We start from the raw sequence: 23576 nt of genomic DNA, 5'->3' as shown, positions 1-23576 counted from the left end.
ACGTTGCAAAAGTTATATATATATATATATATATATATATATATGTTATTATATATTATTAATGTCTTATAGCCCCCCCCCTTCTCTCTGTAAGCATCAATAATGATCTGTTATCTGCTTGGCATTGATAAAATTAAAAGTTTTGTAAACTCTGATGTAAATTTATTTCAAAATTCTTGTAAGTTAAATGTTTTAATGTTTTTAATTCATTTTAGAAATACATATTATTTAAGGTAACTTTGTATTGATATATAAGTATAAATAATTTTGTGACAAAGTGTGTTTTAGTGTCATAATTCGATAGGTGTATGTAGACCTTTGTAGCTCATTGTGCATATTCATGAAAGTATATGTAAAGGAGTGTTCAAATTTACTTAGATATACATATTTCAAGTGATTTAAAAAATACATCATCATTAGCATGCATTATCAATTTTGGAAAATCGTAATGCTTCCATTTATGACATATCTTGTCATTTTTAATATATATAAATATGACCAAGTCTCTAGATGTTCGCAAATAATTTAAAAAATTTGGAATATTTTAAATTATTTGAACATTGTATTGAACACAAAGTAATTGAAATCAATTTTTTTTGCAAATAAAAACAAAGTTTTTAATAATATTAACTTATATGCAATGTACTAAATAAATATTTGTAATAGAGATAGTAATTAATTCCACGATAATATTATTTCAATTAGGATATAGTACATTTGTTTTCTAAATTTGACGTAAACAATTGTCTTAATTTAAAAAAATGGAATGTTAAAATATTTAAAAATTAAATGTAAATTTAAAAGATATTTTGTAATGTAGTTTGTATATTGGTAGTTTTTCTTTATAATAATTTAGCTTACAAATATTTTAAAGTATTTGTGGACGACTTTAATGTCCTTACTTAATTTTTTAATATAGACATGTTTTGCAAATTATGCACATCGTATTAAAGTTATACACAAAAAGTAAAAGAAACTATTAAAGTTCTTTAAACAGACAAATGTAAATTATAATTCAGAAATCTTTATAATTTACATTTCAATATTGAAATCCTTAAGATTATTAATTTTTACAATTAGATTAGATTTTCTTTATTATAACTGTAAAATTTATAATGAAAATCATAAATCTACAACATATTCAGTATTAGAAAGTATTTGGAGTAAATGTAAGATATAAAGAAATTAATTATATGAAAAATATTTGGAAAATTATTAATTTTGTATACTATGTATGTTTTGAATCGTATTACTATATACGATAGATGTGAAATACAAACTGCATATCCATGATGCAAATTTCAAGGTCATTATTACATATGATTAATATGATATAGGCTATAACCAAAAAAGGGTTTCTAATGATAAACTAAACAAGAAAAAAAGCTTTATATATGCTATAGTTAAATGAATGTACAGAAGTATTTTCATAGCTTAATTCAAAATAATCCTGCCTTTGAGAAAATCTAATATGTGAATAAAAATTAATAACAGATGGGCTGTGGCTGAAACATTAGTTGAGAGCTATTTTTATAGCTTTTTAACTTGAGAAGAAACTAGGAGGGATAAAATAATCTATTTTGACTATATTTTGAGTATTGCCACATATGCAGAAAGTAACATTAACTGGAATAAATAAATTCTTCGATTAGCTAATTACTGTAATTCAAACTTTCAACATGAAACTCATTCTCTCAAACGCAATTAGGTATTCTGTGTAAAATACATAGTGATTTGGAGTTGTGTGTGAGATGTATTGCTGTGGAGTAACTATTAGTTAATAATGTAAAATGCCAAATTTGTTTCTATCAACTCTTCCATCCAAAAGATTCGTTTTGCGAGATATTTCCTTATGAGCTAACATAAAATAAATAATTTTTCATTCATTTTCATGAATTAGATATTATAGAGGGTTGTGTGCAATAGATTAGCAAAGTTATACTAGCATTAAAATAATAAATGTATTTTATCATATGAGATTTGTTAATCTGGTATGACTTTTTGTTATATTAATAACGTAAGATATTCACTAACATAAGATATTCATTGTATGCCAACAATAATGTTATGTATTAATGGAGTTGCCCTATTTCACGATTAAGATTTCAAGTTCCACGCGATTTTTCTCATATACATGTTATTTTATTTGCAGAAACAAAACTATTTTTAACAGATTTTATGCAATGTGAATACATAAAAAAGCTATATATCTAGGTATTTTCAGAATTATTTTGTGTTTAATATAGTCACTATAATAATGCCAAAAATCATGTTTAGCTTTAAGGATTTTGTCCTAAGTACTTTAAACTAAATGATTAATACACTTGAAACAGAATTAAAAAACAACCCATAACTAGCAATATAAACATCATATTATATACAGATGTATACTGAATATTGCAATAATGCAAAGTTGTATTTCATTGTATTTACACATATCTGTACAATAAAGATATTCATAATCAGTCTTCTTATGTAATAATTTATTTAATAAAGAGAGCGAGATATTTTATCAGTTTATAATATTTCATTCTTTATATCCATATGATAATGATATATATATAGATAACATATACATATATATCTTATTCTATAAACTATTAGATATTGACGTATAACATGAAATTATTAAACAAGATGTTAAAATAGAGTAATAGGATTAATTTTACATATTTATTTAATTTACTATAACTTTTATATAGTTAATTAGTGATTTTATATTACATCATTTTATACTAATTATAATAACAAAGATATCAAATCAAATTATATATGTTATAAAAAAGAATAAAACATTTTATGTACAACATATAAATGTCTAGTACTTGTAAAAAGAAAAGATACAGATGGCGTCTAATTTGATTACTGCAATATCAATCATTAAACTTCATCTTCGTTTAAGAGCATATTTGGTATACCATCGTTAATAGGGAATTTTCTGCCAGATTCTGGACATAGTAGATCTCCATTAATGACTTCAACTTCCAATAATATATGATGAACCATTTTTAAAAATTCCTCATTTGTTTCAAAATCTTGAATCAAAGTCTGTGGTAATTCTCCAACATGACCTATCTGCATTAATAATTAGAGTATATTATTATTAACATATATATGCTATCAAATTTGTATCTTTATTACTTGTACATAAAACAAATAATAAAAATATTTTATCAAAAGTTTACGAGTTCTTGTTTTAAATTTTTAGTGAGTAAACCAACAATTTTTTTGGTATATTAAAAACTTTATTTTTAAAATTATATTAACTATTAAAAGCAAAATATATAGCACAAACTTCTATATGTTTGATATGATATTCAATATAATAAGAAATATAGACATAAGTACTAATACTATTTTGTATATTAAAGATCTTTAGCAGTTTTATTTAAAAGTGCAATAACTTACACTTTCTGCAGCTTTCCAAAGTGTAGCCCAATCAAGTTTTGGAATTATTCTTGCAATAAATTCTGGATTAAAATCTACTTCTGACACTTTAATACCTTTCGCCTGCAAGTTTATGTAAAAAGTCCTTCCTTACTAATGCAAATTACGTTATTATAAAATGTTTTAATTGGTTTATTTAAATTAACCTTAAAATTGTATATAGATGTAAAACTTACAACAATCCCAAGGGGATATCCAACAGTTACACCTTTCAAGCATTTTGAAGTTAACATATTATGTGTTAAAAGTTTCATTTTTTAAGAATATTATCCGATCGTTTTATTAATTGAAATAATTTGAAAAAATTATGATTTTGTTGTCAAGGTTTTGTGTTAAAAGTTCCTTGCACGTTACTCTTGATGCCGGCTTTTACGGACTTATGCATACTCCAATCTCAAGACGCAGTTCAATACGACTATATTCTGTTACGAAAATAATAATTTTATAATTGTTCTCGTTATGATATCTAAAGGAAGAAAATATGGGTAAAATGAAAATTATTGGATTAATTTTCCACGCTGTAAAAATAGATTATAAGAATTTAAATTTAAGATTTATTATGATAAATTGAGTGACAGTCACGTGATTTCTCCTATTCAATTGCACTTTACTTTAGGAGGTTAGCTTTTCAGAAAAAATGCTATTATCTTGTTTATGAATAATCTACTACATTTTGTTGAGATTTTTCAAAACACAGCTTACAGAATAATTATATCAAATTAATTTTAGAAAAATTTTATTCGGCACAATTCGTACGATAAATTACGAAACATATGGTGTGTAACCTACACGTATATATCATAGTCCAAGGTGGAAAATCGTTTGAACATCAAACTGACAGTAGCCACATCACCTGGCCTTGATGAAAATACGCAATCAGCTGTTATTCTTGCCCATTTATCTCTTTTTGTATCGTATTTAAACCTACATATTTCTGCTACTATTTGCCAGTCATATTTTGACACATCACCAACCTGCTTCAAAAATAATCAAGAACTTGTATAACCTAAAACAAGTAGTAATATACATTTATTTTAACTTTTCAATTGCTAATTCTTCTACATATATTTAAAACTACGTTTAGTAAATGTTAATTAAATAGTGTAAATTTCTTTTTTATTAGTGATAATATGTATTTTTATTAAATTTATGGTGCTTGTATGATAATTACCAAAAAATGCTACAGAAGACAGGAAGATAAAGTTATCAGTAACAAACGTGTTAGATTGGTGCATATACAATTTGCACTAGAGCACATTATTTTGTTATCATGCAATAATGATACTCTGACAAAATAAATTACAAAATATAATAAAAAACAATGTGTGCTATTACAAATACAAAATCTTGACATCAAAAGGAGTATATTTTGTAATGCAAAGGAAAATGGCTTGTGATTTACTTATTTGGGGATTACTAATGTTTGGATGCAGCATACAAGCATTGTTAGTTGCATCTGAAGATGACCCATTGGAATATATGAGTAAAGAAGAACGGGAAGCATTAAAGTTTGTATGAACATATAAAAGTAATAACATCTGTACAAAAATAATAACTTTTTATATTTACTTATAGGGAAGAAGCAAGAGATATGTTTTGTCATGCATATAATGCTTATATGGTAAAGTTTATACAAAAAAGTTTGTTTTACATAGTTTTATAAATTCTTAGTAAAAAAATAAATAAAATGAATATCTCAAAACTTTAATAAAATGTATAAAATATAAAGTTGGTAAAATAGTAAATGTAAAATGTATTGTGAGGCTTTGTATATATATAATTGTTTAATTTTTGTAAATTAGATGTATAAATTATATTTTAAGAAATTATTAAAACAGGTAAAGTTAGTGTTTTGTAATTTATATACTTAGTTTATAATTTATTTATTTATAAATATGTGTTCAAGGATAATGCATATCCTGCTGATGAATTAATGCCATTAAGTTGTAAAGGAAGATACAGAGGATCAGAACCAAATAGAGGTGATATAGATTCTACATTGGGAAAGTAAGAACAAAAATTCATTTCTTATATTAGAGCAAAATAAAAATTTGGAAAATAACTTGTTTTTATAAATTATATTTTAAATAAAGGCGATTTACTATATTTTAATATCAACAAGTAGTATTAGTATTTTAGTATTAATTGTAATATTTATTATCAAAATATTTATTAAAAGACTATATATCCGTTTTTGCATACTATTTTCAGTTTTTCGCTTACATTGGTTGATACCTTAGATACTTTGGTGGTAAGAAAATGTTTACATATATTTCTTATATTAAAATGATATATTTAACAAAATGTGTATTAAATTAATTTTTGTCCATTTAATATGTATTAGGTATTAGGAGATTTAGAGGAATTTGAACATGCAGTTAAACTTGTTGTCAGAGATGTTAGCTTTGACACTGATGTTATTGTTTCTCTATTTGAAACTAATATTAGAATGCTGGGGTACGATGTTTAATAGCTGTTTATATTGCCACAGTTTATATAGATATTTATTTATTCAATAATTAATACTTTCTAAAATAATTTATTTAACAGTGGTCTTCTGAGTGGTCACATACTAGCAGAATATTTACAACAAAGAGCTGATATAATGCCATGGTATAGAGGTGAACTTCTAAATTTGGCCAAAGATTTAGGATATAGATTTTTACCTGCATTTAATACAACTACAGGGATACCATATGGCAGAGTAATAATACTTTAATTAATTGTAATTATATATAAAAGGGTATTCTTCAAAAAATACTTATTAAAACAATCTTTTTTAGATAAATTTAAAGTATGGTATGAAAGGTGTACCTTTGGAAGTATCACGAGAAACATGTACTGCTTGTGCAGGTAGTATGATTTTAGAAATGGCAGCATTGTCAAGGTTAACAGGAGAACCAATTTTTGAAGTATGATGTTTTGTAATATTTTATAAAAGTGGTTAGAAAATTTTATCTATAATAGTAATATTACATGTAATAGGAAAAAGCGCAAAAAGCGATGGATGTTTTATGGAGAATGCGTCATCGTGGTACTGATTTAATGGGGTCTGTGTTAAATGTACATTCCGGTGATTGGGTAAGAAGAGATTCTGGTGTAGGAGCAGGTATAGATTCCTACTATGAGTATTGCCTTAAAGCATACATTTTATTGGGTAATTGTTGTTACATTATTTGTAGTTTTATAACTTACTATGAAATATATTGTAATATAATTAAATTTTTGGTCATAATATAGGTGATGAAAAATATCTTGGACGGTTCAATAAACATTATCAAGCAGTAATGAAGTATGTAAGCCAAGGACCAATGTTATTGGATGTACATATGCACAGGCCAAATACGAACTCGAAAAATTTTATGGATGCTTTATTGGCCTTTTGGCCTGGTTTGCAGGTAGCCTTTTATCTTTTTGGTTTTTATGTCTATATATGTTTGACTTTTACTGTTTTTATTTTACTGTTATAGGTGCTAAAAGGTGATATCAAACCAGCTGTAGAAACGCATGAAATGTTATATCAAGTTATGCAGAGACATAATTTTATACCAGAAGCATTTACTACTGACTTTCAGGTTATAATACATCTATTATCTTTTTGTGTGAATAAATAAACTGTAATTTAATATTGATACATATGTTTCTTAATTTATAATTAGGTACACTGGGGGCATCATCCGTTAAGGCCAGAATTTTTAGAATCAACGTACTTCCTGTATCGTGCTACTGGCGATCATTATTATTTAGGAGTTGGCCGTAAGGTACTCAAAAGTCTGCAAACTTATGCCAGAGTACCATGTGGTTATGCAGCTGTATCAGATGTTAGAACTAATAAGCATGATGATACAATGGATAGCTTTGTATTATCAGAAACTTTTAAATACTTATTTCTGTTATTCGCGGAGCCAGGCGAACTACTTTTAGATTTGGATGAATTTATTTTTACAACCGAGGGACATCTATTGCCATTAACACTTGCTTCTATAAGAACTAATATTTCTTCGGTAAGTATAAATGGTTAAACTGCAAAAAATAAAAATTATGTAATAATATGAAAATATTAGGTTAAAGTATAACTAATGTCTATAATTTATAAAATGAAGCAAGATTTTGAGCGAGATATCGTACATGTGGATGAAATGGACCGTACTTGCCCTAATAGTCTGCACCTATTTCCTGCATCAGTAAGACAGCCTTTGAGAAACATGGTTGAAGACGTGTATCCAAGGCATGCATTAAAAAGAAGATTAAGCGCTGCACAATTTCAGGTAAAGGTACACTTGTATTAAACATAAGTATTAAATACTCACTAAAACTTATTATTTTCTATTGTAGGCAAATAATTGGGAACATTTAAGGCTGTTGAGTGATATGGGAATAACGGCTTTAACTTTGGCAGATGGACGTGTTCAACTGTTGCATACATTTTCTAATGTAAAGCAAAGTTTCTTTGTATTTATCAATATACTTAAACATTTTACTTATTATAATCTTATTAATTTACAAAGTAAAAGTATTTATATTTATTTTATAGGCAAAAACACCGCAGGATTCTGAAGAAGGTTTATTATTTATGCAAGAAATGGTTGAAATAAGTAAAATGCAATCCCAACAAACTGAAGCTAAACCACAAGCTGTCACGTTTGTAAAACCAAACACGAATCCACCTCAAATAATTACTCTGTTAGCTGGACCAGCGCAATTTGGATTAGAATTACAGGGTTTAAATAAAGTAACCGGGAAAGTTGTTTTTACATTTCCATCTGCTGCATGCACCGATCTTCATAATGCAGATAAACTTGCAGGCAAGATAGCAATAATGGGTCGGGGTAACTGTATGTTTATAGAAAAGGTAAACAAATTCCATCCATATTGTGAATGTATTTTGAAAGAATTTTTACTTAATTATTTAAATATTATTGCAGGCGAGACGAATTCAACAAGCAGGTGCTGTTGCTGGAATAGTGTTGGATAATGTAGATGGTTCTAGTGCTGCAACTTCGCCTATATTTGCAATGTCAGGAGATGGAAAAGAAGTGGACGACGTAACTATTCCCGTTGTATTTTTGTTTAGCATGGAGGCTTCTGAGCTATTAAAAGCAATTGCCGTGGCAAACGGTGATCTTACAGTTACTCTTGGTAGGATATTGTAACTCTTTTGTCCTATTATATGCTTCTTGCTATTATTGTTTCAAATATGTGACTTGCTTTGTTTCTACTAGGCAATTTCTTTTCAAAAGAAGATGCACAACTGAAAGCACCCACCGATTTATCAATGTTCGAACGGTTAAAGGGATCGTTAAAATCTTTTCTTACACGACAAATGACACCACAGGTCTGTATTTCTTGGTGTTTTGCAGTTATTATCATTGAGTATGTTCTCCTTTGGATTTTTATTCACATGAAGCGGTATTAAGTTATTGGTTATATATATTTTCATGATTATTTTACTATAGAGAGGGTCTCCCATTCGTATTACGAATATGTTATATTATGTGTGTGTTTATATATATATATAATATATATAATATAATATATATATATATATAATATAAAATAATATAATATAATATAATACAATATAATATAATATAATATAATGTAATATATATATAATATCTATATATAAGATGAAAATATTCATTATTCTCAAATTAGTCATAAAAACCCATATTTAATTATTTAGAAAAATATTTTCTTATTGTTTGCGATATTTATATTGATATACAGATATTTTTTACTTACGTTTAACATTATGTAATGAAAATTGTTATTTGAGTTTTTATACCTTTTAAGATATTAAATTGTTTGATTTCTATATTTACTATATATATTATATTTTTCTTATGTTCTTATTACCTTTTTTATTTTATTATGCAATAATTTAGGAGTACATTCGTAGCAATTTGTATTTCGGATCATTAGTCGTTATATATATAATTTTCTAAAATCATATTTTTCATTTGTTCTATGCAATTGTAAAATGAAACTAAACTTCGAGAGATATTTTTTTATAACAGACATCTCCAAGCAGTGGGACAAATTTGGATCTGGTTCCTGAGCTTAAACACGAAGGAGAAGAAAAGGACATAATCTTTTTTTACGATCTACGTGCTGAAATAATCAAAGATTCTCTTGGCGGAGAAGTAAGAATCAGTTCGTCGTACATATCTGTTCCACTTACGAAAGAATCGGAGGATAACACATTAATAGAGAAACAATGGCGACAATTGAAAGAAGTTTTTGTTAATCATATATATTTGGATGTAAAACAGAAAGCAGGCTTACAAATCAGAAGTTTTATATTAGAAAGTTATTACAATTGGATAGTAAAGTCACGAGGTGGGGATGGTACTATGTTAAAAGTATCTTTGCGAGATAAAGTTGCGTGGTTCTTAGAAGAATTAGCTGTAGTTGTACCAAATCCGTCCATTATGAAAATGGACCAATTAATGGATTTTATCAAACAGAAATTGTTGAAACAATATTTGTTAACAAAAATGGATATTATGGTTTTAAATATGAAAAAGGTTACAACAATATTGCAGACAATGCGATCTGGGAGTCCAAATACTGAACAATTGTTCAAGATTTTCGAACTTAATATCGCGCAAGCTGGTATTTTCAAGTTTCTGAGACAGTTGTTACCAGGTATTTTTGACATGGAAGATGAAATTATTAGAGAACATCTTGCCTTGTTAGATCGTGTTAATAAAGCCGTGCATAAAAAATATCGTGAAATATTAGCTGATGGAGCGCAAGAAAGTTTAGAAAAGTCGATGATAGATAAAAATTCTTATTATGATACGATAATTGATAATTGGCAGAAAGATCTGAAAAATTTTGAAAAATTGGATGTATTAAAAAAACCTAAGGAGCAAGATTCTGTGATCACAGAATTTATGATGGATAACAATGAAAGTAGTAAGTCAGAAATGAAATCTAATGATGTTTCTAAAATATCTAAAAGAAATGAAGATGTCAAAGTAGGAAAATTTGAAGACTTTGAACATTTTATATTAACAGAAATAGAAAAAGCTGTGAGAAATTCAGAACAAGATAGTATTCGAAAATTGCAAGAACATATTGATGTTTCAAGAGACATAGCAGATAATACAAGTAAAGAAGCAGTTAATTCAAATAACGTAGTTTTGAATGTTTCCTCTCAAAATCAAAGTAAAGCTGATACATTAAAAAATAGAATAAAATATCAAATTGAATTTATAAAAAATAAAATTGAAGACTTTACAAAAAATATAGATTCTTTGGTAGATTTTATTAAAATTACAAATTCATTAGAAAATGTACAATCAAATAATATCGACTTTAAAGAAACAGTTACTAATAATAATAGTGCTGACAAACAAGCACACAAAGAATCTTTACTTACTGACAATGATTTCCAAGTAACGGATGCACAAACAAGTTCTCAGAATATTAAAACAATAGGAAAAGATAATAGTGAAGTATTACAAAAGATTGAAAAAGAAGTGGTTGATCCACAATTAAATAATTATAAAAGTATACCTTCTAAACTGCCTAAAGAATGTAAAACTCAAATATCCAAAGAAGAAGGGAATACAAAGTCCATTGATATTCAACAAGAACTAGAAACTTCTAATTCAAATTATAATTCTGTAGATGAAAATAAATTGCAACATAGTCAAAAATATACAAACGAAGTTAAAAGTAAGAAAGTCGATGTACAAAAACACAAAAGTAAACATATCGACGATGAATTATAATGAAAACTTTTAGGTTTCAAGATCGAATATATATATTAAAAGACACTGTGAACAAATTTCTCACTCCAACAAGCCTGGCAATCCCATTCATACTACATTTGATATTTTTGCACAAAATTTGAACATGTATGCAGCGAGCTTTAATGTTTTTATATGAAATCCATTTTAGGAAAGAATTAGTTATCTAATGAAAAAAGTGATATGATGACCAGATTATATCAGAACAATACTTAAGGTCTGTTAAAAAGGTCTTATGAAAAAATTTGATTTCATTTCATTTTTTATTTGAAATAACAAAGTGAAATTATAAGAAAAAGAGAAACTGTATGATACAGATAAACAGTCTGCGCAAACCATTTATCCTAATGAGGTTGTGACAGAATATTCTGTTAAGGTTCTAATGAATGTAAATTTTATATATACCATTTAAACATAGCATATTTCTTGTGCACTACGATAGTACAATGATGGTATATTGTTTTTTTCCTTAGGTAAAGGATTATAATTTTCATTATTGTAATTGCAGGTTTGTTTTCTCATGTTTTTGTACTTAAAATATGTGCCATGAGTAACAATGTAAATGAATATTTTGACAAATAATATATATTACACTATTTGTTTACAGTGTAATTTTAACTCGTATTCTAAATAAGAATATAAGAAATAATGGTTAACAAATAATTTCTAATTAAAATTATAAAAGTGAATCTTTTTCTTAAATACAATAGTACTACATTGACTTTCTTAAAGTACATACATGCTATATTTTGTTAAGGAAAGAAGTTGGTAAATGTAAAACTTACTGATATCGTTCTTTGAAACTATCCATTTTTTTCTATAACAATATTATTGAAACAATTGCAATACACAAATTTTTGTTCATTTAAATTTATTTATTAATCTATGCCTTATATGTACATAAAATTGTATAAATAACAATGTATATATATGTCATATAGAAAAGTTAATAACAATGGAAGTGGTAACAGATCAAATAGTGATTAGAAATTCGTAGCATCTTAATTTCCTTAAAACTATATATGTATGTATACTCTGTTTTCTATTTGTAACATGTTTACAAATTATATTGCATATTTTGTAAAATAATTTTAAAGCTATAATGTAAAAATTTGGATTTATTATGTGCCATATAGAATGCACAAGAAATACATATGTTTTAAATCAAATCAATTTGGGATATACACATATATCCTAAATTATATTGGGTCAATCCTGTAGAATGTGACTTTGATTGTAAATGTAAATATTATATAAATAAGTATATAATAAGTATCTGTGTTCTGCAATTACCGTATAAAGTTTGTATGATGAATGCCAAAATGGACATTACAAAGTTTATTGTATATTAAACTAGTTACTATTTTGCATAGATCGATTGTGTGCGTGTATGTGTGTGTATATATATATATATATATATGTATATATATACAAACTGATGTATGTGTATATATATACAAACTGATGTATGTGTATATATATACAAACTGATGTATGTGTATATATATACAAACTGATGTATGTGTATATATATACAAACTGATGTATGTGTATATATATACAAACTGATGTATGTGTATATATATACAAACTGATGTATGTATATATATATATTTATATTTATATACACATATACATGATTTGTTTGTTGTTTATCATATGGGAAAAAGAGGAGCAAACATATGTATATGATACAAATGTGTTAAAAGTTTTTGGTACAGAAATAGAACGTGATATTAACAAATACAAATAAAATTACTGTTACAAAGAACTTTCCTTAAATGATTGGATACTGGAAGTACATATTTTTCATGCAAATATTTCTTAAATTAAATTATTAATTTCATTCATTCAATATTTTAATCTATGAAATTTTTAAATTTTTTCCATGAATATGATATTAGAATTAGAAAAACATGAAGATTTTTGTAAAGTATTTAATTTATTTGAAAATAATAATTTATTGTAACAGTAACAGTATCATAATTTCAACCGTTGATATTAAAAATTTCTGGTTATTAATTACTATCGATATTTTACAAATTATTTTATTTAATTAGTATTATAAATAATAATTATTTATTATAAATTGTATAAGTAATTTTTCATTCCTTTATTAATAATTATTATTACGAATAAATATTATGATTTTGGAAAATAATAAAAATAAATGAAACACAATAATAAGTGTATGGACAGCAATATCATATTCTAAGAAATTACTAATTTGTAATTAATATTGGTATATATAAAGAATATTTTATGATTGCAATTACTATATTTTTGCTATAAAATTTTGCTATAGAATTTTGCTATAAAAACTGTAATTGCACCGCAATTGTTTTACTTAAAGCCGCTTTTCATTGGAGTTTGCGCTTTCGAGTTACGACAACCTGTCGTCAGATGTTGGCCTTGCGTCAGTGGTAAGAAAGCTATTTTAATTTCGAATTTTGGATGGCCCTGATGTACTCTATTAAATGTACGGTATACATTAGTATTTCATTTCAATAGTTGGATAGAAAAATAAAAAATTTGTAGAAAAACGAAAAATAATGTCGAAGGTAAGAAATTATTCTTTGTTGTATAGAAAGCGAGTATGTATATGATTACCATGTGTTACTAACCATGCAATTTGTTAACTGGTAATATTTAACAAATTTATATGAAATGCATTCTTATTTTAAATTGATATTTAAAAGAAATTTAATTACACTTTTTCATTCATTAACAATTTTATCTACTTCTAAATAAATAAAATTGTAATATTTGTTTTAGATAAATGAACCACCAAAATATTATGGAAAAAGAAGGAGCATTGTTCGTAGAATTGGTTCAATGTTACCTTTGAAACCCCCACCAAAAATATATGTCAGTGTTACACCTTTACATTCAATGACAAGTTCTATGATTAACGAAGAAACTAGTAATAATTATGCAGATACAAATGGATATGGTCCTGCAAGGTTTCTATATACATTTATTGAATTTCTTTTTTCCACTAATTCAACAGATTAATTTGATAATGTTTCAATATTAGAATGTCTAATGTCAGGCCAGATTTATTGGAGCCTATTAGTTTTGGATCTGAAGTTCGATTACTTGCTCTGGAACAGGAGCTTCAGGAACTTAGGGAACAAGTTTCAGCAATAGTTAAAAGTAATAAACAATCTAGGCGTATGTATATATAATATCTTTTTCACTATTTATGTTTCAAACCTATTTTAACTAAAGTTTTGTGCAGATACATCTACTGGTTCTTTAACAAATGGAATGGATAGTGAAAATATAATAGAGTCAAATCAACCACCCCCACCTCCACCACCACCACTACCACCACCAACTCCTCATATTGCAAGAAGAGCAAGTTTACAAGATCATAAAGTTGAAGATCGCAAAAGAGGCCCATTTGCTTCTCAAATATCTATGACAGACGTATTGAAGGACATTGACAGCATTAAATTAAAGCCAATTTCTAGGTAAATTATTTTTTACATTTATAATTATTTGTTAATACAGTTATAAATTGTATTGGTTTATAAATGAATGATGTATATTATTATGTATATTTTCTTAGATCACCTGGAGGACGACCACTTCGTATAAAGCGTGACAACAGTCCATGCAATGATTTACAAGAAATACTTAGAAGACGTTATATTGCAATGAATTCAGCTGATAGTAGAAATTCTTCAGCTAACTTGACAATGAATGACTCTTTCTCAAGTGATGTGTGAAAATAGACTGAATATTTTTCAATGTGCACTGTGTACAATGAAGGTGTCATGTAACATTTTGGATGATATTAATGACAAGATAATATGTTTGATTAATCAGCTTGTTTACACCATCAAAATACTGCAATATTTTCAATTTGTCATTACAGGATTATGTAAGCAACAAAACGAACGTATCAAACATTTTTAAACTTACAAAAATCTTAGTTTCGTGTTACAAATTAATTTTTAGAAAGTAATACTATCTTTTTTAAAGAGCATTATTACAATTAAAACATATATAGATGAGCTAACCAAAGATAGTATTCTATATACTGACGCTGATAAAAATATTGGGTTGTAAACTGATAAAAAATGGTAGATAAGATAATATTAAAATTTTCATGAAGCGATGATCTAACTATACTTTTAATGTAAATACAGAATATGTAGTATTTCATTAAAGTTATAAAAGACAAATTATTGGAACGTATATATCACATTTTATATACGTAAAATTTATATTTTTTTATTAATTTAGATAGGTATATAGTAAAAGCAAACATAAATAAGTAAACTAGGCTTGAACTTAGAGTTGAATCTATTTTTAAGAAGTTGTGGGCAACTGTTCACCATTCTATTTTTATGCTTTTACGTTTATATAACTATGAATGACTTATTTTAGAGTTTCTTTATTTTATAAGGTATAGGATATAGAAATACAAAGAATTTATTTAATTTGTTTTTATAATACTTTGTATAGTGGACTGAAATAATTACTGCATAAGTAATTATAATTTTAATTTACAAAATTATTTGGTAAAGAAGAATTGTTTAATATACGTTGCGTAAGTTTAAAAATTTTTTAGGAAGTGCAATTCTTAAACTATTAATTATGAATTTATTCCAAATATAGGTCGTGCAAATATATATAATAATAATTTTATGTTTTATATGAAATTTGTAAAAAATGCATAAATTATAGAATTTTCAATTAGAAATGCAGGTACAGTTTGCAACTCAATATTATATATATATATTTAGATTTAATCTTTTTTTAAAGGAAGACCATTTTTAAGCTCCTCTTTAGTAGAAAGAAAAAGATAGATTATAATTTTAATTTAAGATGCTTAGGCATAATGCAGCGCCATATTATATGATTGTAAACTTATTCAAAATTATTTATTTAGTTTTCTAGATGAGATTATTGTGATATTAAAATCATCCATTGACTTTATATTTTAGATTGTGCCATAGAAAGCTGTACGAATATTCTTAATAGATGAAAACATTAGCACAGGCTTGTTAACACAATGGATAGGACAATTAATAATGTAATTCCTTTTATGAAACATGTTTTCATAATTGTAAATGAATGAATACTCAGTAGTATGTGCACGCATAATAAGAACGCATAACGAAGATCACGAATTTTGTCTTTTGATATCATGTTCTTAAAATATCACTGTTTAGTAAAGTTTAAGTTTATTCAACTTAACAGTAGTAGCTCGTGTAAAGAATTTAAGAACTGCTTCATTGTACCAGGATTATAGCGTGATTTTTAATTGATTCAAGTTTGAAATATTTTTAAATTCTTGATATTCTTTATAAAAGTGACATAAAGTTCACGTTTTTGACTATTTTCTAACATGAATGTGTGTAAGAAACGTAACTCTCAGTTGGAAAGAATATGATAGACTTTGGAGACTGAGTGTACCTTAAAGATATTACGATCGTATGGAAGATCTGTTTTATACATGAAGCTTTTATCAATGATTGAAAAATAAATGTTATTGTTAAACAATAAACAGAGTATTTTTTCTGTATCTATTTTGTACATAAGACTACAATTCATTAAATTTTCTATATTTAATATTTTAATTTGTCTAGATTGAATTTAGTTTAACGAACATTTGATTACATTCATTGACAATGTTATTATGACATCCTTTTAATTTATTTATTTATATGAAAAGTAATAGCACATATATATATGTAGATATATATACTACCAGAAAAACTAATGGCTATTAATGACAGTCCTGATATGATAAGTTATTTGGATATTTAATTTATTGTTTAAATTAATTCTATATATAAAAGAATAATAATTTATTTAAATGTAATACCTTAGTTAGATAAGAAGATCATGTTAACAAGTTTAATTAATTTGAAATAATAAAATAATATTGTATGTATGTATATATGTATTTATTTATTGCACTAGGTGCACTATCCATTGAAATAATAAAATGGTCCTAACAATAAATTTTAAGTACATATAACGTCAAAATTTTGATTTTGTTCTTAAAAGGAATATACTTATTAACATCTTTAATACCTATAAGATTATTTAACATTAATACCTATAATATTATATACATTTTTCTGTGAAATGATTTTTAAATTGATTTTTAGTCGCTTTTATCTAGCGTACTTGTCTGTTTCTCTATCTGACTGGTGAAATTTTGTAAGCGAAATTTCATCCACTTCCAGACCAGTTAGAAAACTGATATTTGGAATATATTTGGCGGTTAATTTTGATGGCAATATATTTAAAAAAATTGACAATTTTTTTATTGAAAATCTTATCGTTCAATGTGGTTCAACGCATTATATATTGTCGGATGACATAATAATAATATACAGCCAAACTTGTGTATGTTGAGTATACGCAGAAGTCATATAATGGGGTATTGCTCAATCGTTGAACTCATATCGCTGAAAATAAAAACCTGTTGGATTCATATTAGTTTTGTTGGAAAGTTTTCAAAATTTTAACACTTTCAAAAACTATTCTACTACTTTCTATCTTCTATTTGATTAGATAAATTTTGGATCCATGATTTGAGTAAAATATTTCTCCACTTTTTATCTCGTAATCATCAGACAATCGTCTCCCTTGTCTTTATTTGGAATTTCTTCATCAAAAAAATTCATCCAAGAGAACAAAGGACGCGTTGGCCGAATGGAAGATGCATCGCAAGGTTAATGCAACGAACCCGCTAGGTTTCATTTTTCGTAATTCGAGTTCCCCTGTGTATATTATTATTACATTCAATTACCCAATGATACCTGATTAAGACGATCGTTTTCTTCCCTTTAATAGATTTTTAAATAGAAATCTGCAGCCAGGCATCATTTTCTAAATTTTTTCATTTATTTTATATCTTTACTTTTATATTATATTATCTTTCACTATGTAGTCTTTATTCGATCAGATATATTATTTAATATCCACGAATATAACGTTTGTCAAGCCTAACCAGTCAGTTATCGCACTTGATTAAAAGATATAAAAGATAGAAAAGATTTCTGACAGTTGCAAAGAATCGAGAAAATCACATTTTCGCAGGAGTATTTATTCCATTGTCTTAAAATCAAATTTTCCATATGTATCGTTTGTTCTTTCGGCAATTATCAGCGAGACGATTATTTCAAGGTTTTAATGACCCCTTAGAAACTTCTTGCTTCTCAATAAGGATTTATTATAAAATTTCCTACGGTTTGCTGAGTTCACTATGATATTACCTAACGATAATTAGCGACTTTGTTGCTTTCGTTATCACTTATTGATAGAAACTATAGATATCCCAAACTTTTAATAATATCGTATAAACGACTAAGAGAAGGGGTGTTTTAATGAGTTTTACGAACGAAGGGTATGAGAGAATTTCCTTATATAAAGCTGCCTGCAAGGATCATGGTTCACAGTATCTTGAATTTGCAATATTCTGCTCTTCGAGGTGCTTCCGGTGTTTGCCAGACGTTGGGACATTGTATCAGAGCTTTTAAGGTAACATTGGCCCTATCATTTCTATCGCGAATATATCTTCGATTTATATTTGTTCAATTTTAAAATATTTGTTTCGTGAGAACGTGGTATTTAAATATAACAATTCTGTTCATCTGCATATCTCGCACTTTAAATAATTCGTAAGATAACATCTACCTTATTCATAATGTAAAGCAAACGAAATCTAAATTACAATTATATGGGACGTCTACATGGTATTTTTATCGCGAATGAAACAATCTGAGACTTAGTTATCTGTTTAGTCTATGTTCTATCCACATTGCATAATAAGAATACGGTCACATTTTCGTTATTTCGTCCGCATCGATAACTCAGTTATCGCGTGCAATAATTATACGAGATCTCGTAATTTCCGACAATGGCAAAGAACATCCTTTAAAGACGCCTGAGTTATACCGAGTTATTTTAATTCATTCGCTTATATCGATTAAGTGTTTGTAATAAAAATCAGGGACTCTAAATATTTGTGAAAAATTTTCATGAAATATAATCGAAATGTGTTTCATTTATCGTTATCGTTACTCGTTAGTAAGAATTCTTCGAAATCAAGAATAACAATCTTGATCATTCAAGTTTAATTTCGCGGTAAAAATGAATCTCGAATGAACACAAAATTACTTAATCTTTACATAATTAATAAATTACGTAAAATTATATAAGGTAGGATAGAAACGTTATTTCAAAACAGCTTTTTGGCGAGATATAGCGAGGTAAGGAAAAACAAGAGGGAATACAATCAAGGAAATTGGACTACGTTTCTCGTGAAGCAAATTTAAGGAACCGCGTGCGGATAATGGAGACGTCAGGATGCAAAATAATACGTAATAAATGTACTTTTATTGAAGCAAGACGAGCGAGGTTAATGATCGTCGAAACAATAAATTGCACGCGATTGTAACAAAGAGTAATCTTCGATTGAGCCAGACAGATGTAACGAGAATTCTCGAGATTGTTGAAGTAACTAGGAGAGTAGAAAGATTTTTGTAAAAGGAAGAAAATCAGTTGCGAAGAAAAATAGAAATGTTATTTATCTCTTAAGATATCTATCGTAAATATCTAACGTTTGTGATCGATTTTATTCAAATTACGATATACTCGACTCTGCGACGCAAGATCCTCCATAAGTAAATAAAAAAATCAACCTAATTTTTCCAACTTTTTGAATTTTATAATCAATTCATTCGCAAGTGACTCGTAGCAATTGAATTCTCACGGGAGAATTATAGATACTCATACGTAAGCACTTGGTTTACTGCTAGCCACATACTATAATATAATTTCCGGTTTATAGGTATAGCGTGAGTTGATCGATTCTCTGCTCTGCTTAGGATTTCTCGTTCAAACAAATTCATATTCGGAACAGCTTAATCGGCCACCAACCAAGTCCTTCGCTGGAATAAACGTTCCATCTTATACTCGCCGTCATCGTCCAAGATCGAACAATGCGAAACACGGGGACCTGTTTCGCGTCGTTTTGATGACACGCTCGAAAATGGCTCGTCTCTATGCGACAGAGATGCTGGTCACGTCTCTTATCCACGGGACACTTAGTAGCACTTACTCTTATCTTAATGACCGGGGACGCGGGTAGCGTTAATGGTTCCTTTAAAATTAGCACGTGGAAATGTACGAGGGTACTCTAAAATTTTTCGAAAAAACCTCACGTGATGCCGCGTGTACGTAGATGTCGGCGAACGGCCAGATAAACGACTGGTTTTTCTTCGTTCTCTTTCTTCATCGGGCCTTGCGAAGCGTTTGCAAGAGGAATCGACTTCCAGACGAGTAGCCATTAAAGCAGTTTCGATTGAGACGCGTGAATATTAAGTAAATGCACGGTAACATTCGACAGCCGTCTTTCTCCTCTCACGTTTATCTTTTCGCGAGATTAACTAGCCGATCGAGCAGCAGTCGGTCAGCTAATTTGGAAAACGACGAATGGAATGAGTTCGTTGTGCGCGTGGTCATCGAATATTTTCAAAGTTCGCCTTCCCATCTGGAAGTTTCCTCGTAAATTTCCAGAATCGCGTGTACGATGAGAAGTTTCGAATAAAATTGAGCGACCAAGTAGCCGGTCAGTAAATTGAATGGAGTCGCGACACGACGATTAGGATTCGGAAAGATGGATCGTAAACTGTATGCGAATATTGCGTGTATCGATTAATCAGAAAGTCGTGGAAAATTTCAAAGTTCTAAAAGAACAAATCGAATAATAATGAAGAATAATCGAATAATTTGGTATAAGAAGATAAAGTATATACCGGTCGAATATTTTCTATTATTCGGTCAATCACTTTACATTATTTCTCAATACGAAAAGCGACGAGCCAACGAGTTTGTCCTACGATTAAAACGCTACGACGAAAATCGACATTATTTTCCCACCGATCCAATAAATCATAGTAACAGCATAGTATTATGCGTATAGCGATAGAATAAAAATCTTGCGAAAGCGTGGTACCTGGAAATAAATGTTGCAGAGTGGTCGCTAAACGAACAAATTAGGATGTCGATAGCAAAAGATTTAAGCGAAGATATTGCAATTAAATCCGCGCGCTTGGTAATTAAATTTCCATCGTATTCAAGTTGTCCCGTGCACACGTCCATTATACTTCGCGACGTTCCATCGGCGATTTCGTTTGCACGGGGCGAAAATTGCGCCGACGAGTTTCACAATGGCCAATTGTTCCGTTTAATTCCTCGTTGCATCACGTGCAATACCATGTTCGATTGTAAATCGTTGCTTAAGAACTGGCCATTTTCCTTCTGTATTTCGTCGATAGCGTAAAAACGTGTGCAAAATGTCGTAAAGCGTGGTTTACAGCCTGACGGCAATTTTCTGAGAGAAAGATAGAAAGTTACGGAAGAACGTTGCGTCGTTTCGCTAATAGACAGCCAACACCGATTCGTGAAATGAAATCTTTCGACGCAAGTATATTTATTTCGTTGATAGCGACCATGTACGCCAATTCGTGCATTCATCAAAAAGCATTTTGCAAAGTTTTACCGTTTCGTTTCTTTCGATTAATTTTTAATATTTCGATGATAAAAAAAAAAAGGATGGAACGAGAATTTCAATTGAAAACTAATTTTCTTTTCGCTCGTGTAACCAGCTACGTCGCATTCGTTGCGTTATCAAAGTAAATTACGTAAAAGTAAAACAGGTGATCGCGGGCATCGAACAGTCTGGCCTATGGGACTTTAAATTGTCGGACGTGGAACGGATCGTTGATCCAACAAGTCATCCGTGACGCTTCGACTGTGTCCATTGTTTTACGTTCGCGCTCGCTGCACATCGGCGGATAAAGCTGCCTTTTCCATTGGCTGGATCGTAGAAAAAGCAACTAATTCGAATCTGCCGCCAAGAAATAAGCCCGATAGCAATCCATAATCTATAGTAGTACACTTTCGTTTCGATTTATGAAACGGTACAACAGTATTTGGTTTACGCGATACAGCAACTTTCGTGGCTTCAATTAAATCCGTAACGATGTTAAACATTCATCATGTTCGTCGTATGTTTCAAAACTTATATTCGCAAGGTTCTTTCGAAAATAAGAAGGGAGAGTCTGGCGAAAATAAAAGCAATTAACTATTGTACATATCATCATTTTGAAATTCTTCGTTTTGTCGATGAAATATTTCTCTCTATAGTTTGACGAACGTATCTTTCTGATTCTTACAGATGGATAACGCTCATGTTTTAATTCTGTTCATCTTGTCGCTGACCGTAATAACGGTTACGTGTCAGTCGTACCACTTCAGTATTCCTGACTGGATAAATGAAAAAAAGAACATACTTGAGGAAATAATAAATAGGATCAACAAGTATGTAAGCCAATCGAATAACGTCCTTGCTAATTGCGAGCTACAGAAGTTGAAATTGCTGCTTCAAGGAAGTATTAACAACCAAGTAAGCGATGTCGGAAACGAAGAAAAAGCGAGCATTGTTTAGAGACGAAATTACTCGTAAAATATTAAAACCGTGATATATTCCTGTATTTGGATAAATTTTTTGTAAATGAATCTTTCTATATTTATCGCACTAGTATGGGTTTCTTAATGAAGATCGCGACGATTACAACTATTTTGTATCATTAACGAAAATCTGAATTCCTTACAGCTGTTTCAGGTACCTTGTGATCTGCTTCTTTCTGGAAAAAACAGCTTCTCTGAAAATACAGTCATCGATTATTTCCATCGACAGCCTACTCCAGTTAATAACAATTACTAATTATTGATGTTATTCTTGTCGTCGTAACAGCTTTAATTAATTCCGGATTACACGTATTATCGAATAAAGAGCGACTCTAACCGAGACCTTGCGATCACCTCTTTAATTACCTCTACCCTAATCCTTTAATTTTCTTCCTTTCGAGAAACGTAAACGCGCGATCCACGCGTAACTTACGATCTTCGAAGGCGAGGACCAAAATAATTGCAAATAATTCGTTTGCTTGATCTGAATTGGACTCGGATAGATCGTAAATAGAAATGAAGAAAAATACAAATAGAGAAAGTAGAAAAGATTAAATAACAGTCTATCACTTTAACATGTTTGTAATTTGGCCTGCTGTGACTAACATTAAGGGTGTGCTGTATTTCTGGAAATGGAACAAAATCGTGTTTTGTCTCAATACGCGATAATAAATGGAACAAACGTCAAGTCGCAAAGGATACATATTTATTTTTTACTCGTTAACCAACGTGACTAACACGATCAAAAACTCGAAATGGGAACCAACCGATACCGTGCTCATTTCCACGATGCGCTTCTAAAACGTCTTACTTTCGTCCTGTTTTATCTTGCCGAATTCTAAATTTGATTTAGTTGCGTTT

General features: G+C 28.6%; 4 protein-coding genes across 7 annotated transcripts; 3 read left to right on the top strand and 1 right to left on the bottom strand.

Moving 5' to 3' along the window:
- Positions 1–2654: 2654 nt before the first annotated feature.
- Positions 2655–4377, bottom strand: Trmt112 (tRNA methyltransferase subunit 11-2). Its single transcript, XM_069119047.1, has 4 exons — positions 4237–4377; positions 3624–3913; positions 3409–3510; positions 2655–3075 (listed from the first exon to the last, which is right to left on the bottom strand). Exons 2-4 carry the CDS (start codon positions 3699–3701, stop codon positions 2881–2883), a joined length of 375 nt encoding a protein of 124 aa, XP_068975148.1. The 5' UTR covers positions 3702–3913; positions 4237–4377; the 3' UTR covers positions 2655–2880.
- A 444-nt stretch (positions 4378–4821) lies between these two features.
- On the top strand, positions 4822–12483 carry Edem2 (ER degradation enhancer, mannosidase alpha-like 2). The gene is made up of 17 exons (XM_069119036.1): positions 4822–4955; positions 5023–5068; positions 5354–5454; positions 5659–5698; positions 5792–5904; positions 5998–6151; positions 6231–6359; positions 6433–6604; positions 6688–6845; positions 6918–7022; positions 7107–7451; positions 7551–7715; positions 7783–7881; positions 7982–8299; positions 8373–8586; positions 8670–8782; positions 9468–12483. The coding sequence occupies exons 1-17, from the start codon at positions 4822–4824 to the stop codon at positions 11190–11192; spliced, it is 4131 nt and encodes a 1376-aa protein (XP_068975137.1). The 3' UTR covers positions 11193–12483.
- A 1031-nt stretch (positions 12484–13514) lies between these two features.
- On the top strand, positions 13515–16731 carry LOC138182522 (mitochondrial fission regulator 2). 4 transcript variants are annotated; one of them, XM_069118463.1, is made up of 5 exons: positions 13515–13633; positions 13986–14173; positions 14248–14384; positions 14452–14686; positions 14785–16731. In XM_069118463.1, exons 2-5 carry the CDS (start codon positions 14046–14048, stop codon positions 14942–14944), a joined length of 660 nt encoding a protein of 219 aa, XP_068974564.1. In that variant the 5' UTR covers positions 13515–13633; positions 13986–14045; the 3' UTR covers positions 14945–16731. The 4 variants fall into 4 exon arrangements, with proteins under 4 accessions (XP_068974564.1, XP_068974563.1, XP_068974562.1 ...); XM_069118462.1 differs by having other exon boundaries at positions 13521–13771; positions 14248–14366; XM_069118461.1 differs by having other exon boundaries at positions 13522–13771; positions 14263–14384.
- A 1867-nt stretch (positions 16732–18598) lies between these two features.
- Crz (corazonin) lies at positions 18599–23049 on the top strand. Its single transcript, XM_069118694.1, has 3 exons — positions 18599–18719; positions 22423–22650; positions 22861–23049. The coding sequence occupies exons 1-3, from the start codon at positions 18627–18629 to the stop codon at positions 22969–22971; spliced, it is 432 nt and encodes a 143-aa protein (XP_068974795.1). The 5' UTR covers positions 18599–18626; the 3' UTR covers positions 22972–23049.
- The last annotated feature ends 527 nt before the right edge of the window (positions 23050–23576 follow it).

The sequence above is a fragment of the Bombus flavifrons genome, chromosome 8 (assembly GCF_040668555.2).
Source record: "Bombus flavifrons isolate JBK064 chromosome 8, iyBomFlav1_principal, whole genome shotgun sequence".
NCBI lineage: Eukaryota > Metazoa > Arthropoda > Insecta > Hymenoptera > Apidae > Bombus > Bombus flavifrons.
The sequence above is the reverse complement of the archived record's forward strand: the minus strand, read 5'-3'. Positions and strand labels throughout refer to the sequence as shown.